At 38.0% G+C, this 17877-nt stretch overlaps 1 protein-coding gene across 1 annotated transcript in view; it reads left to right on the forward strand.

The window, feature by feature from the left end:
• The window catches only part of gabrb2a (gamma-aminobutyric acid type A receptor subunit beta2a), a 102940-nt gene that overhangs the window by 65524 nt on the left and 19539 nt on the right, over window positions 1-17877 (forward strand). The window contains exon 5 of the mRNA XM_069897759.1: window positions 1916-1998. Coding sequence (XP_069753860.1) covers window positions 1916-1998 — 83 coding nt within the window. The remainder of the gene's footprint in view (window positions 1-1915; window positions 1999-17877) is intronic.

Raw genomic sequence — 17877 nt, forward strand, 5'->3', positions numbered from 1 at the left:
TGTCCACACCAGTGACAAGGACCTCCTAGAGGCCAATCATTTTAGTTCTTCATCCTACTCCCAAACTCACATGTCTGTCCATGGCTTCATGTGGTATCCCACGAAGTCCATCCGTAAATTGGAGGAACAACACCTGATTTTCTATCTGGGCACTCTCCAGCCAGATTTGTCATTGAGTTCTTTGCTAACCTCCTTTCTTTCCTTCCCTTGTCTTCTTTCCCTCAGTTATCCACCCCCCTTCCTTCTCATTTCACCTATCCATTCCTCCTCCCTCTGCTTGTTGTTGTCTTCTCCCTCCCTTCACCTATTATCTCCTGCCTTTGGGACCATGCTCCTCCCCCCACCCCTCCATCCCTTACCTTTTTGTTCTGATGCCTGCCAAGATTTTTCCATACATTGATGAAGGACTCAAGCCTGAAATATCAGTTATGTATCTTTATATTTGTTATATAAAGTACCCTGTTTGACCTGCTGAGTTTCTTCAGTTTTGTTTTTACATTGTTCACCCAACAATGGAAAACATTTTTAAGCTAGAAAGACTGTCGAAAAGATATAAAAGAATGTTGCTGGGACTGGGTATGATTCAGTTGTAAGGATAATTTTAGACATTTCTTCCTGGAACATTAGAGGCTAATGGGGAACTTTATAGAGGGTTATAAAATAATGTGTTGCTTTTTCCACTGGGGTGATAAATCTAAACCAAGAGCGCTAGATTTAAGATGAGAGGGGTAAGATTTAGAATAGACATGAGGGGATCCTTCACACAGGGATTAGTGGATATGAGGAACAAGATGTTCTAGGAAGTGTTAGAAGCAGGGACAATTGTAACATTCACGAGGCATTTAAACAGGTACATGGATTTAAAAGGTTTAGACGAATATGGGTTGAATGCAGGCAAATGGCTTGGCCAGCATAGACAAGTTGGGCCAAATAACATATTTCTGTGTTGTAGAACTCTGGCTTAATGAAGAACCTATGACATTGGTTGTTCTGAAGTGATATAAGAAGCAGAGTTCTTTCTTTAAACAATATTTGTAAACAGACATAATGTTTAGGATTGCTTTCATAGTTAGGCATAGCAGATATATGCACATTCACTCTACATCTGTAATGTTAAATAACTGAAGTTTTTTTTTAAAAGTACATTTTAGTCATGGTGAGTTTTCATTGATTTGAATGATTTAATTGTATAGTTTGCTGGTATCTGGTTATATTTAATGATCTTTGTTGTGTATTTTCCTATATAGCCAATTAAGTACAAATCCTCCCCAACTACCCAGAAGTGTCTGAAATTTAACTTGAAATGGTTTAGTTGGTGCAAATGTTTTTGGACATCTCAACATAAATAGTACATTGAATCACACAAGCAAATGGGAGCATGAGGGGGGCACCTGCCCCACAAACACATCTGCCATTTAATGTCATCATGGCTGATTTGCACACTCTGTGTGGATTCTCAGTGGCTCATAATTCTCTAATCTTTCAAAAATTTGTCTGCTTCTACTTTCAGTGATCTAGCCTTGAAGTAAAAAAATTTTGAAGATTCGCCATCCACCTTTAGAAAAAAAATACACAATCATTATCTTAAATGACTGTCCCATTAATCAAGTGAAAATTATAGGCTACAAAAGAACCAAAGTTAAGGCATTGTGCAGATTCAGAACGTTAATTTTATCAGCTTACTAGTCAATAATAAAACTGAAAATTCATTGCATTCGCTTCATGATGATGCCCTTCTGTTTTGATCATTTGCAAAGAAAATGGAATAACAGTATTGTCCATGTAATCATCTAAAACCAGAGAAAGCTTGAAGTATTTATAGTCCTCCAGAAAAATCTTGAAATACTTCATAAGCATTTCCAATTAAACATTTATGGGACAACTGTTTATTGAATCATCTTCGTTTTTTTTGCAGGATTACCACAACAGCAGCTTGCATGATGGATTTGAGAAGATACCCACTTGATGAACAAAACTGCACTCTTGAAATAGAGAGTTGTAAGTATTCTACTCATGAATTATTTTAATAATTCAAATGACTATCAGCTTGACAATTCTATTAGCAAACTATTTGAGCATGAAATATAAATTTGTTTATTTTAAAATTCCATGTTACAAAGACAATAAAAACCTTTTTGTTCTTTTATCTTTGCCTTTCATCAGAACAATGGACAAAATAAAAACCATATGATAAATAAAGTACAATAAAAGCTCAAAGCTTCTCACTATGACTTCTTACAAAGCAACAAAACCATGAATTTTAAAAACATATTGGAGAACTTGATTGTAATATCATCTATTAATGAATATTATGGTTGGGTTCAGGGCAATTAAATTTTACAGGGTTTTCTTGTATTGAATCATACCAAAATTAAACTTTTTTTTAAATAAAGTAACAAAATTATAAATGGACTTGAATGATTTAAACAAGCTCAGTAATGCTCTGAGACCATGCCTGGGAAATAGAAACCAGGAGGTATAGTTTCCTGAAGGAAATTTATAGGAGTTGGTGCAAATGTTTTTGTGCTGTTGCACAAGCTGTTGGACATCTCAACATAAATAGTACATTCAACAACACAAGAAAATGGGAGCATGAAGGGGGCACCTGCCCCATAGGCAAATCTGCCATTTAATGACATCATGGCTGATCTGCACTAAGCCTCTGTGTGCATTCTGGAGTGGGTAGCCCATAGCCAAATTCATCCGGCCTGGTACACAACTACCCCTCTCAGTGTGAAGCTCTGCACCCCATATTCTGTGCGTTGCTGACCGCCACTCTATCCCACCCCCACCCCATGTGCGGTTCCAACCTTTGCTGGGTGTCTCCCTTGGTACGAGCTCCACCTCAGTGCATGACTCCCGTTCTCTCTGCGTTGGAAGCTCCCACTCTCTGTGTGGGTCTGCTTGCTTTTTGCATTGGAGGCTACCCCCCCCCCCACCCTCTGTTGTGGATACACCACCCCCCTCTGCCCTCTGTGCGAGAATCCCATCAGCCCTCTGCGTGGGACTCCCCTCGCCCTCTATGTGAGACTCCATCGTGACATTCTCCGCCTCCCACAGTGTCATCGCCCCCTCCCACAGTGTTGTTCTACCCTTTCCCACTGTCATTCTCCCCCCTCCCACGGTGTCCTTCTACACCCCCCAAGCTGTTGTTCTCCCCCCCCACGGTGTCGTTTTCTCCGCCCACCCAACACCACGGTGTCGTTCTTTACCCCCCCCCCCACCATGCTATCGTTCTCCCCTCTCTTAACGGTGATATTATCCCGCTGTCTGTGAGAGCCTTCTCCTCTGCATGAGATCAATCTTTTCTATGATAGACCTGTGTCCATGAGACTCCACCTCTCTCTGAAACACCGCTCTTTCAACATCTGTGTGGTACTTCTCTCTCTCTCTCTCTCTCTCTCTCTCACTCTCTCACACACACTTCCTCTCTCTGTGTGTGACTCATCTGCTCTCTTTGACATGCCCCTCTCTCTACACCCCTGCCTTCTGCATGACTCCACCCCCCTCCCCGCCCTCTGCAGCCCCCTCTCTTGGTGTAAGGCTCACCCTCTCTTTATGACATTCGCCCCTTCTCACTGCCCTCTGTTTTGGGGTTAGTTATTTTGTTTTCATTGTGACTAATTTTTTTTTCCTTTTTGACTTTTACGGTTTTTTTGTTTAATTGTGGCATTTTAATAACTAACTCGTGACTTTTGGTGCATTTCCAGATTTGAAGATGCCATCGCTGATCTGAAATGCATCATCAGATTCATTCCAATTATTTATTTATGTCATTTCTGGTAGCGTCAGTACGGGCTGCTGTTCAACCACTGACACACCATCCGGCCCATGCCAGTCACCTGACCACATCAACTTACTCCTGGTAGATCGTTTCCCCTAGCAGTATCCAAAGCAGAACACTTATTGTTATGGGGGAATGGCCACGGGGGCATTCTGTACTGTCTGCCTGTTCCTATTCCCTCTTTTAATAGTCACCCAACCACCTGTCTACTGCCTTTTGGGAGGTGACTATCTTCCTGGAGCTCCTGTCTATCACCTCCTCTGCCTCCTGAATGATCTGGAGTTCATCTTGTTCCAGTTCCTTAATTCAGTCTGTAAGAAGCTTCAGCTGGATGCCCTTCTTGCAGGTGTAGCCAAGAGGAACAATTGTGTTCTCCCAGATTTCCCACATCCTGCATTCAGAATATTCCACTGCCCTGGCTGCAATCTCCATTGTCTATTTTATGTTAACAGGCAACGATCTTACCTGACCTTACTTTACCTGAAATAAGCACATCCTCAGCCTCTGTTCTCCAAAGCCTCTTGAACCAAAAACTCAAACAGCCACTCCTACACTGGGCCACTCATATACTCACTGCTCTGTCATATCAAAACATCCTTTGATATTTATTACCTCTTATTGTGTCTTGACACGTTGTGGTAAATTAATTTTTACTATTGTGTTTTGTGTACCTGTTAGGCTGCCACAAGTATGAATTTTTGTGTATCTGTACATTTTACTTATGTTTGTGCCAACAAATTCACACTGATATTGAACTTTGTTGGGATTGGTAGACAAGGTTATTTGAAGCAGTGTTTCAACCAGAAATACTTTCCACTGAATTTAGAAACATGAAAATACTTTCCACAGTCCCACAGCCAGCCTGAATAAAAATGAATTTATCGAGAAACTGAAAATGTAATTCTTCTTTCCCAACATGCACCTTTTTTTTGGATACTGTGGAAATGTTACCAATTATCCGAAATAATCGATGTAAAATCTTTCTCTTAAAAAGTTTGCAATATTTAATTGACTCTTTCTGATTATTTCTGAACTATCTATTTAATATCTATTATGCACATTAAAACAAAAAAGGGTAATGGAAAATCTGTACATTATCATTAAAATAGACATTTTTATAATATAAGGGAGAAGAGAAGAGCTATAGTGACTGGGGATTCGATAATTAAGCAAACAGATGAGGTTATGTGAGCGAGATTGGTATGTTGCCTTCCGGGTGCCAAGGTCAGGGACGTCTCTGATCAAGTCCACATCATTCTGAAGTGGGAAGGTGAACAGTCAGGTGTCATGGTCGATGTTGGTACCTAATGTCTTAGATAGAAGTAGATATGAGGACCTGAAGAGGGATAATAGGAAGTAAGCTGGAAAGCAGGACATCAAGGGTGGAAATCTCAGGATTGCTGGCTTTGCCAAAAGCTAGTGAGGATAGGAGTAGGAAGTTGTGGCAGATGAATGTTGGGGCAGGGTTTTAGATTTATGGATCTTTGGGATTACTTCTGGGGACTTGTACCAAAAAGACAGGCTGCGCCTGAACTGAAAAGGGACCAATATCCTAGTGGGCAGGTTTGTTAGAGCTGTTGGGGAGGGTTTAAACTAGTTTGGCAGAGGAATGGGAACCAGAATGTGAGTGCAGAGAATAGGGCAGAAGGTGGAAAGGATGATTAAATGTGTTATAGGTTTGTGAGAAAGAATAGGCAGGAAAGGAAGCATAAATGTAGTCAGTTAGAGGGGTTTAGATGTTTTGAAAGGGATAGAATGGGAGGTAAGAGATGGGGGGCAGGTGAGTAACATTACTATTCAGGAATAGAATTACAGCTGTAGAAATGGAGATGCTGTCGAGGGAGTATCTATTGAGTCAGTGTGCATGGAAGTCAGAAATAGCAAGAGAGCAATCACTGTACTAGGAGTAGACTCTAGGCCCCCAAATTCCCCACAGAACACTGAAGAACAGATAAGTAGGCAGATTTTGGAATGATCTAGAAATTACAGGGTCATTTTTTTACAGGAGATTTCAACTTCCAAAACATTGACTGGGACCTCCTGACTGCAAGGGGGAATAGATCGGGCATAATTTGTCAGGTGTATTCAAGAAGGATTCCAGACACAGTCCACACAAGCTGGCAAGAGGAGAGGCCATACTTTATCTCATACTGGATAATGAACCTGGACGGGTGACAGACCTCTTGGTGAGAGAGCATTTCAGTGACAGTGGCCACAAATCCCTGAGCTTTAGCATAACTATGGACAAAGTTAAAAGCAGACAAATGGTACATTTTTTAATTGGCTAATTACGATGGGATGAGGCAGGAACTAGGGACAGTAATTGGAAACAAATGTTCATGGAAGAAAACACAGAAGTAATGTGGAGGATGTTTAAGGACCACTTGCCCAGGTTTCTGGATAGGTTTATCCAACTGAGGGAGGAAAATGGGAACCGAGGTTGACAAAACACATGAAGCAGCTAGTTAAGAGGAGGAAGGAAGCATACATTTGGTTTAGGAAGCAAAAAACTGGAAGGGCTGATGAAAATTATATTGGAGCCAGGAAGGAACTTAAGAAAGCTCGAAGGGGATATGGCAAGTAGAATAAAAGAGAATCCAAGGCATTCTATACATGTATGAAGAACAGAAAGGCGCCGAGAGTGAAGGTAGGGCGGCTTAAGAATAAAGGAGGCAATGTGTGCCTGGACGCGGAGGAGGTTGGGGAGGTCCTAAGTGAATTATTCGCTTCAGTATTCATTCAGTATTCACCAGATAAAAGGACCTTGATCAAGGTGGGGTCAGAATAGAACAAGCTTGTTGAGATTAGGAAAGAGGGTGTGCTGGATCTTCTTAAAAACATTAAGATAAATATGTTCCTGGACCCGTAATAGATATACCCAATATTGCAGTGGGAAGAGAGGAAAGTGATTGTTGGGGTGATGGCAATGATCTTTGCATCCTCCTTGGTCACAGAGGAGGTGCCAGAGAATTGGAGAATGGCAAATGTGGTCTTCTTGTTTAAAAAAGATAATAGGGAGAATCCTGTGAATTACATCAGTGATGTGCAAACTATTGGAGAGGATTCTTAAGGACAGGGCTTATCAACATTTGGAGAAGTACGGTCTTCTCTGGGATAGTCAGGATGGGTTTGTGAGGGGAAGATTGTGCCTCATGAGCCTAACTAAGTTTTTTGAGAAGATAGCAAAAGATAGGATGGTGGATATGGTGTACATGGATTTTAGTAAGGCATTTGACCAAGTCCCCAATGAGAGACTCATTCAGAAAGTCATGAGGCATAGAATCCATGGAACCTTGGCTGTATGGATTTAGAACTGGCTTGCCTGTAGAAAGCAGAGAGTTGCAGTGGATGGAAAGTATTCTGCCTCGAGGTCAGTGACTAGTAGAGTTCAACAGAGATCTGTTCTGGGACCCCTGTTCTTTGTGAATTTTTAAAAAAAATTACCTAGATGAAGTAGCAGAAGGGTGGGTCAGTAAGCTTGTGGATGATTAAAAAAAGAAAGGTGAAACCTGAAGGCTGATTATAGGATTAATGGTCAGATACTTACTGTGGAAGAACAGAAGGAACTTGGGGTCGAAATCCATAAATTTCTCAAGGTTGCCAAGCAGGTTGATAGGATAGTTTAAAAAGGCCTATGGGATGATGGTAGAGGATTGAGTTCAAGAAATGAGAACTCTTGTTGCAACTCAACAAATTTCTGGTGAGACCACACTAGGAATATTGTGTTCAGTTCTGGTCACCTCATTATACGAAGGATGTGGAAGCTTGTCCCTTAGATTGTTTTTAGATTTCTGCCCATTACTATAAACCTGCCCCCTCTGGTTCTAGACAGTTCTATCCTAAACTCTACAAGCCTTCAGCACTCCACCCCACCCCCACCCACACTCATTCTAGAGAAAAGCCAGACAATCCAATCTCTCTTTAGAACCATGTGCTTCATTTCAGGCAAGGAAGAGAAAAATATGTACAGTATGTACAGTCATGCATCAGTTTAAAGTCCATGATAATTTTCTGTGAAATAGGATAGTAAGCGATTTGGATGTTGTGTGAACACGATATAATAACAGCCGTTATTATGACTATTGAGACACTGTATATTTTATAGGTTATATATGTACTATACTATTATATGCCTGGCAGTGCAATCACTTTAAATACAAGAGACATGAGATACACGTGTTGCGTGCCGGAAGCCACTACGTCCTATTTCCAGTCGGGACTTCTGAACTCTATTGTAACCTTATGGGAGCACAGACATATGTAAGGTTGGACTTTGCCAAAACGGACGTTATGCAGCGCATGACTGTATCTACAAGTAGTTCTAGAACATTTTAACACCAGACTGTTTGACTCTCACGGTTTGGCACCCACAATTTGGCTCCGGACATTTTGGTGGCCGCAGTTTGGCACTGGACATTTTGGCCTGTCTCCCCCACTCCGTCCCGTTACACTGCCTGAACCCCCGGCATTGCAGAACTCCCTCCTCTCCAGGAAACCGCTCCCATGCAAACAAGGGCTTTAAGAAGCTTATTGTGATATATTTAATTATTAAAAACAGTCAGGGAACAATCAAAACAAGGGCTTTTGGTAAATTATAATGATATATTTATTATATGTTTAAAGACATATAATGGAATATATAATTAATGAAATTTAAAGTTATTTAAAAATTTTTAAATCTAAAGAATTAATTGTATAATGTGATTAATTGTATAATAGATGATTATTTGTCTAATAATACAAAATATTGTTTTCCTCTCCTGCAGACTAACCAAAGGCTCTTGTTTTTGATTTATCCCTGATTGTTTTTAATAATTTAAATATATTTCTATAAGCTACAAAAAGACCTTGTTTGCCAGGTTTCCTGGGGTAGTGGGTTTCTGAAATGCCAGGGGTTCAGGCAGTGCTGCAACCCCAGGCAGGATGGTGGGACCTCAGCCAGCAGATGGTGAGTGGGGTGGGAAGCTGGGCAAAAATGTACGAAGGGCTACAAATGTCATTTTTCTTTGCCAAAATGCAAGCGCCAAAATATCCAGTGTCACACTGCAGGTGCCAAAACGTTCAAATCTGTTCACAGGTAGTGTGAAAAAATGTGCTGTGTCAGGACAGATACACAAACCTTTATCCCTGCATCTAAAATCTGGAAAGCTCCAAAAACCAGCAAGTGGGGAGAGAGACGGCAGCGCGAGTCGGGCGGGCGAGAGATCAGCAGCACGAGTCAGGTGGGCGAGAGACCAGCAGCATGAGTTGGGCAGGTGAGGGGAGGGGAGACGGCAGCATTACTGGAAGGGGGTGGGGGTGGACATAGCAGCACAATTCGGGTGGGCTTAAATCTGGCTTTCCAAAATCTGGAAAATTCAGAACATACTGTCCCCCAAGGGTTCCAGATAAAGGGTTGTGTACCTGTAATGCATTCAGTTCTATGGATTCTTTTCTTTTTCAATATTTTTATTAATATTGATATGTGTTAAAAGTCAAAAAGATGCATTACATTTAAAACATATCATTTCATCCAAGGTACCCAATATTCTCAAAAAGTTATATTGTATTAATATTTTATTATCAAAAAAATCTAAACACACTACCCAAAAGAAGCTGTTTGGCAAAAAAAAAGACAGAATTCTTATCAAAGTAATAAATTACCTTATTAGTCAACACTTCTGCCTTCAAATCAAATCAGAGATTATGTGTTTGAAAATTTGAATTCAAATTGGAAAGTGAGCATCTAATCTTTTCTAAATTTAAACATGATATGACATCATGTAACCATTGAGTATGGGTACGTGGAGCAATTCTCTCCAACAATACCAATAAGGCAGTTAAAGGATTAGGTTTAAAATTAACTTGAAAAAGTACAGAGATACTTCATTTCAAATATTTTGCAATATTTTGAAATTACATTTCAAATTAAAAGCTGTAGTTCTTGTTCTCAGATATTTTTTTTAATTATCTAAGGGAGCCTCTCTTATTGCCAACAACATATCATAAATGTTAGATATTGAACTGTTATAAAAAGGTAGTAAATTAAAAATTAAATGAATTAAATACATTAGTTCTCTTAAGAGCTCTATGGGTTCTTGAAGAAGTGTTATGGTTCGGGTAGTACAGGGAGGTTCAAGAGCCTGATAGTTGTTGAAGGAATAAAAGCTTGGTTGAACCTAGTGCAGGATTTAAGGCTTCTGTACCTGCTGCCTGAAGATAAAGATGATTGGCAAGAAGAGAGCATGGCCTCCTAATCTATAAATCTAGGATTTATTTTAATTATGCTGGTTGACTTCTTAAGGCAGTGGCTCATGTGGATGTCTCCAATAGACAAGAAGTCAGTGTACATGATGGACTTCAGGAGATGTTCTTCGATATATGGATGACCAGGAACTTCTAGTAGCCCTCTCTACCTCTGACCTGTCAATGAAAACAAGTGCATCTTCCCTTGGCTTCCTCTTCCTTAAATCCAATATTAGCTCCTTGGTCTTGCTGAGGTTAAGAGCAAAATTGTTGTTCTGTCACCACAACCAGATTCTTGATGTCCATCCTACATTCTGACTTATTATCCAGCATCAACAGTAGTGATGTCAGTGAATTTGGAGATTTTGTTCAAGCCAAACTTGTCTATCCAGCCATGGTTTAAGACAGTGGATCAACCATACCGCCTTGAGGTGCCCTGGGTTGATGAGGTAGACAGACGACTGCAGATGCTGGAATCTAAGGTCACACTGTTAGATGGCGCTGGATGCACATGTAGCCCAATCATCCTTCATACTCCACTCAAAAAGAATCTGATGCAGCATATTGTAATTTAGGACATACAAATTAAGTTAAGGGCCATAAGTTTTCTTTTTTTTTAAACTTTATTTAAAAATTTAGACAACTTACAATCAAACATAACAGAAAAGAAAACACATTTTTTTGTATTTATATAAAGAAACAACAAAAAACCCCACCCACCTTCCCACCCCTTCAGCCAGCCCCCTTAAGGGGAGCCAAATATAAAAATAATGCAGTTATTATAAAGAATATTTCAAAGTATTTCTAAGTTCATATACTCCAAATAAGACCACATTTTAACAAAAAAACAAATAGTTATTGTGCAGATTACATGCAATTTTTTCCATAAGAATACAATTTCTCAACTCATTCTCCCAGCATGTTATATTAACCTCCACATTATCCTTCCAAGTACTAGCTACACATTTTTGTGCTACAGATAACACTAGACATACAAATGCGATTTGAAATTTATCCAACCCTAGTCCTTTCAAAGAGACCAAATATCCCAACAAAAAGATTGATGGGTCTAACAGTAATTTAATCTGAAATAATTTTTTTTTTAAATCAACCTAATTCCTTCCCAAAATGGTTGTACTTTAAAACAAGACATTTTTTACAAGCATGTAAAAAAGTTCCAGCACATAGTCCACATCTAAAACAAGAATCTGAATTACTAAATCCATATTTTTTCAATTTCTCTGGAGTCAAATGTGGCTGATGTAAAAAATTATAATTAACCATTCCATAACATACATTTGTCACTTTAGTTACACCATCAGAACACATAACCTCCCAATTATCTTCCGGAAAAATATAGGTTAAATCACTTTCCCATTTAAGCCTAGATTTTTTTTTCCATTCCGGTTTATCCATACTATCTTGTAATAATTGGTGCATATCTGAAATATAACCTTTCTTAGGTACTGAAGAAATCAAAGACTCAAATTTCATCAACATGGGTAAATTCATCTCTTTACCATAATTATCTTTTATCAAAGCTCTGAGTTGATAATACACAAACAGAGAATTTACAGATATATCAAATTTCTCCCTCAATTGAATAAAAGAAAGAAACTGGCCTTCTTCAAAACAGTCCTGAATTATTTTTATGTCCTGAGAATTCCATCTCTTTAAATGATTATTAAACATTGAACAAGGAAGAAGCTGGTTATGATATAACGGGGTTTGAATTGGTAATTTACTCTTTGATCCTAAAACCCTGTTTCTTTTAATCCATATCCTTAACAAATGTTTTAATACCGGCATATTCCATTCCCGCAATAAATCTACATTCCATTTAAATATAAACTAATGTATCTCAGCTTCAGATATGCAAGCCATTTCCACCTTTGCCCAACTCATTGGTCCCCATCTATCAATCTACTAACAAATTTCAACTGAGCTGCATCATAATGATTTTGAAAGTGAGGTAATTGCAATGGGCTATCAGTTTTCTGACAGCATTTGCACATGCACAAAATTTACTCCTCAGCCAGAAAAATATGTACAGTATGTACAGTCATGCATCAGTTTAAAGTCCATGATAATTTTCTGTGAAATAGGATAGTAAGCGATTTGGATGTTGTGTGAACACGATATAATAACAGCCGTTATTATGACTATTGAGACACTGTATATTTTATAGGTTATATATGTACTATACTATTATATGCCTGGCAGTGCAATCACTTTAAATACAAGAGACATGAGATACACGTGTTGCGTGCCGGAAGCCACTACGTCCTATTTCCAGTCGGGACTTCTGAACTCTATTGTAACCTTATGGGAGCACAGACATATGTAAGGTTGGACTTTGCCAAAACGGACGTTATGCAGCGCATGACTGTATCTACAAGTAGTTCTAGAACATTTTAACACCAGACTGTTTGACTCTCACGGTTTGGCACCCACAATTTGGCTCCGGACATTTTGGTGGCCGCAGTTTGGCACTGGACATTTTGGCCTGTCTCCCCCACTCCGTCCCGTTACACTGCCTGAACCCCCGGCATTGCAGAACTCCCTCCTCTCCAGGAAACCGCTCCCATGCAAACAAGGGCTTTAAGAAGCTTATTGTGATATATTTAATTATTAAAAACAGTCAGGGAACAATCAAAACAAGGGCTTTTGGTAAATTATAATGATATATTTATTATATGTTTAAAGACATATAATGGAATATATAATTAATGAAATTTAAAGTTATTTAAAAATTTTTAAATCTAAAGAATTAATTGTATAATGTGATTAATTGTATAATAGATGATTATTTGTCTAATAATACAAAATATTGTTTTCCTCTCCTGCAGACTAACCAAAGGCTCTTGTTTTTGATTTATCCCTGATTGTTTTTAATAATTTAAATATATTTCTATAAGCTACAAAAAGACCTTGTTTGCCAGGTTTCCTGGGGTAGTGGGTTTCTGAAATGCCAGGGGTTCAGGCAGTGCTGCAACCCCAGGCAGGATGGTGGGACCTCAGCCAGCAGATGGTGAGTGGGGTGGGAAGCTGGGCAAAAATGTACGAAGGGCTACAAATGTCATTTTTCTTTGCCAAAATGCAAGCGCCAAAATATCCAGTGTCACACTGCAGGTGCCAAAACGTTCAAATCTGTTCACAGGTAGTGTGAAAAAATGTGCTGTGTCAGGACAGATACACAAACCTTTATCCCTGCATCTAAAATCTGGAAAGCTCCAAAAACCAGCAAGTGGGGAGAGAGACGGCAGCGCGAGTCGGGCGGGCGAGAGATCAGCAGCACGAGTCAGGTGGGCGAGAGACCAGCAGCATGAGTTGGGCAGGTGAGGGGAGGGGAGACGGCAGCATTACTGGAAGGGGGTGGGGGTGGACATAGCAGCACAATTCGGGTGGGCTTAAATCTGGCTTTCCAAAATCTGGAAAATTCAGAACATACTGTCCCCCAAGGGTTCCAGATAAAGGGTTGTGTACCTGTAATGCATTCAGTTCTATGGATTCTTTTCTTTTTCAATATTTTTATTAATATTGATATGTGTTAAAAGTCAAAAAGATGCATTACATTTAAAACATATCATTTCATCCAAGGTACCCAATATTCTCAAAAAGTTATATTGTATTAATATTTTATTATCAAAAAAATCTAAACACACTACCCAAAAGAAGCTGTTTGGCAAAAAAAAAGACAGAATTCTTATCAAAGTAATAAATTACCTTATTAGTCAACACTTCTGCCTTCAAATCAAATCAGAGATTATGTGTTTGAAAATTTGAATTCAAATTGGAAAGTGAGCATCTAATCTTTTCTAAATTTAAACATGATATGACATCATGTAACCATTGAGTATGGGTACGTGGAGCAATTCTCTCCAACAATACCAATAAGGCAGTTAAAGGATTAGGTTTAAAATTAACTTGAAAAAGTACAGAGATACTTCATTTCAAATATTTTGCAATATTTTGAAATTACATTTCAAATTAAAAGCTGTAGTTCTTGTTCTCAGATATTTTTTTTAATTATCTAAGGGAGCCTCTCTTATTGCCAACAACATATCATAAATGTTAGATATTGAACTGTTATAAAAAGGTAGTAAATTAAAAATTAAATGAATTAAATACATTAGTTCTCTTAAGAGCTCTATGGGTTCTTGAAGAAGTGTTATGGTTCGGGTAGTACAGGGAGGTTCAAGAGCCTGATAGTTGTTGAAGGAATAAAAGCTTGGTTGAACCTAGTGCAGGATTTAAGGCTTCTGTACCTGCTGCCTGAAGATAAAGATGATTGGCAAGAAGAGAGCATGGCCTCCTAATCTATAAATCTAGGATTTATTTTAATTATGCTGGTTGACTTCTTAAGGCAGTGGCTCATGTGGATGTCTCCAATAGACAAGAAGTCAGTGTACATGATGGACTTCAGGAGATGTTCTTCGATATATGGATGACCAGGAACTTCTAGTAGCCCTCTCTACCTCTGACCTGTCAATGAAAACAAGTGCATCTTCCCTTGGCTTCCTCTTCCTTAAATCCAATATTAGCTCCTTGGTCTTGCTGAGGTTAAGAGCAAAATTGTTGTTCTGTCACCACAACCAGATTCTTGATGTCCATCCTACATTCTGACTTATTATCCAGCATCAACAGTAGTGATGTCAGTGAATTTGGAGATTTTGTTCAAGCCAAACTTGTCTATCCAGCCATGGTTTAAGACAGTGGATCAACCATACCGCCTTGAGGTGCCCTGGGTTGATGAGGTAGACAGACGACTGCAGATGCTGGAATCTAAGGTCACACTGTTAGATGGCGCTGGATGCACATGTAGCCCAATCATCCTTCATACTCCACTCAAAAAGAATCTGATGCAGCATATTGTAATTTAGGACATACAAATTAAGTTAAGGGCCATAAGTTTTCTTTTTTTTTAAACTTTATTTAAAAATTTAGACAACTTACAATCAAACATAACAGAAAAGAAAACACATTTTTTTGTATTTATATAAAGAAACAACAAAAAACCCCACCCACCTTCCCACCCCTTCAGCCAGCCCCCTTAAGGGGAGCCAAATATAAAAATAATGCAGTTATTATAAAGAATATTTCAAAGTATTTCTAAGTTCATATACTCCAAATAAGACCACATTTTAACAAAAAAACAAATAGTTATTGTGCAGATTACATGCAATTTTTTCCATAAGAATACAATTTCTCAACTCATTCTCCCAGCATGTTATATTAACCTCCACATTATCCTTCCAAGTACTAGCTACACATTTTTGTGCTACAGATAACACTAGACATACAAATGCGATTTGAAATTTATCCAACCCTAGTCCTTTCAAAGAGACCAAATATCCCAACAAAAAGATTGATGGGTCTAACAGTAATTTAATCTGAAATAATTTTTTTTTTAAATCAACCTAATTCCTTCCCAAAATGGTTGTACTTTAAAACAAGACATTTTTTACAAGCATGTAAAAAAGTTCCAGCACATAGTCCACATCTAAAACAAGAATCTGAATTACTAAATCCATATTTTTTCAATTTCTCTGGAGTCAAATGTGGCTGATGTAAAAAATTATAATTAACCATTCCATAACATACATTTGTCACTTTAGTTACACCATCAGAACACATAACCTCCCAATTATCTTCCGGAAAAATATAGGTTAAATCACTTTCCCATTTAAGCCTAGATTTTTTTTTCCATTCCGGTTTATCCATACTATCTTGTAATAATTGGTGCATATCTGAAATATAACCTTTCTTAGGTACTGAAGAAATCAAAGACTCAAATTTCATCAACATGGGTAAATTCATCTCTTTACCATAATTATCTTTTATCAAAGCTCTGAGTTGATAATACACAAACAGAGAATTTACAGATATATCAAATTTCTCCCTCAATTGAATAAAAGAAAGAAACTGGCCTTCTTCAAAACAGTCCTGAATTATTTTTATGTCCTGAGAATTCCATCTCTTTAAATGATTATTAAACATTGAACAAGGAAGAAGCTGGTTATGATATAACGGGGTTTGAATTGGTAATTTACTCTTTGATCCTAAAACCCTGTTTCTTTTAATCCATATCCTTAACAAATGTTTTAATACCGGCATATTCCATTCCCGCAATAAATCTACATTCCATTTAAATATAAACTAATGTATCTCAGCTTCAGATATGCAAGCCATTTCCACCTTTGCCCAACTCATTGGTCCCCATCTATCAATCTACTAACAAATTTCAACTGAGCTGCATCATAATGATTTTGAAAGTGAGGTAATTGCAATGGGCTATCAGTTTTCTGACAGCATTTGCACATGCACAAAATTTACTCCTCAGCCATTGAATGTTGGTGTATTTTAATGGTAAATCAGGTTTTATTTCTGATATGATTAAAATAAATCAAGATCATACTATTATATTCACAGGTTGTTAATAATGAAATGTCTTTTAAAATTTAATTTCATATTTAATAACAATGTGAACATTATTGAATATCTTCCAGTTGCTTTCACCCATCTCCATTATTTAACAATCATTCTTGTGCAAGATCTGACCATCTGGTGGCTTCCAGATTGTCATGTGGATTCATCTGTGCTGGAAAGAAATACTTCAACACAACAATTGTCAAACATAGTGTACTCCAGTGGTTTACCATCTCCTTGGTGCCAACACAATGTCGTACAATCACATTAAGCTTTATGATAGCTAATATAAGCAGCTCATTTATAACCTTATTTGAATTACATAAGTATCAGTTATTTATAAATCTCTCTATTAAATAAGTTCATGATCATCAGTAAGATTGAATCTTTGGTGATTGTAATATACATTATGCACTTTCTGGTTGGATCAACTTTCTCATTTACCATTATAGATTAATGAACACAACAGTTTGTGAAAACTATAAAATTTTCATATAAACCGGCAAAATAAAATATGGTGATGTGTTTTTGAACCCCTTTTAAAAATCAAGAATTTCACATCAGGATGTCCAGAGTAGAGATATATTTATTTAATGTTGCTAAAAATGTATTTTAGGGAAAAAATTGACAGATTGTTATAGGACATCGGTTATTAACTATGAATTTTATTGTACAATAATTACAAATACTGTTACTTTTTAAACTGAATTGGAGCTGAAGCAACTATAATTTTGTGACTTAGTGATACAAACTGCTTCATTATGTAATGAGAAGGTGAAGTAGTTTAATCCCTCAATCACACTGAGGTTTTTCATGATGTCCAACAGATGATGTTGAAATGATTTTTTTTTATTAGGAACATGGCTATGCTGCTTATCAATTTAAGAATGAAAGTGAGGGAATACTTGTGTTTGAGTTGGGGTAATGCTTCTTTCTGTTAATGGAAACTATGATCAGCAAGTTAATTTGATGGTCATCCAGACTTATTATGATGAAAAGCTTGTACTGGTTGGCAATAGCTAGAGATCACCAATCGAAAACTAGGGATCGGTGTGGGGTGGACTAAACATTGAATACTAGGGGAATTGTGGGATTTTGGGAGAGAGATCTTGGTGGAGGGGGGGAAGAGGTTCAATTAATTATGTAGAAGTGCAATATGATGGCATGTTTATTTACAGTCATAGACTTTCAGCATGGAGGCAGTTCCTTTGGCCCAACCTGTGCAGATCAAGTGATCCATTGAACAAATCCCATTTGCCGGTGTTTGGTCCATATCTCTCCACACATTTCCTGTCCAAGTGCTGTCTTTTAAGCATTACACTTGTACTCGCTGATACAACTTCACCTGGCAGTTTAGAAAATATTCCCAACATTCTCTGTGTGAAAAAAAAATTGCCACTCATGTCCTTTTGAAATCTTTCCCCTATCACTTTAAATCA

The sequence above is a fragment of the Narcine bancroftii genome, chromosome 9, assembly GCF_036971445.1.
Source record: "Narcine bancroftii isolate sNarBan1 chromosome 9, sNarBan1.hap1, whole genome shotgun sequence".
Taxonomy (NCBI): domain Eukaryota; kingdom Metazoa; phylum Chordata; class Chondrichthyes; order Torpediniformes; family Narcinidae; genus Narcine; species Narcine bancroftii.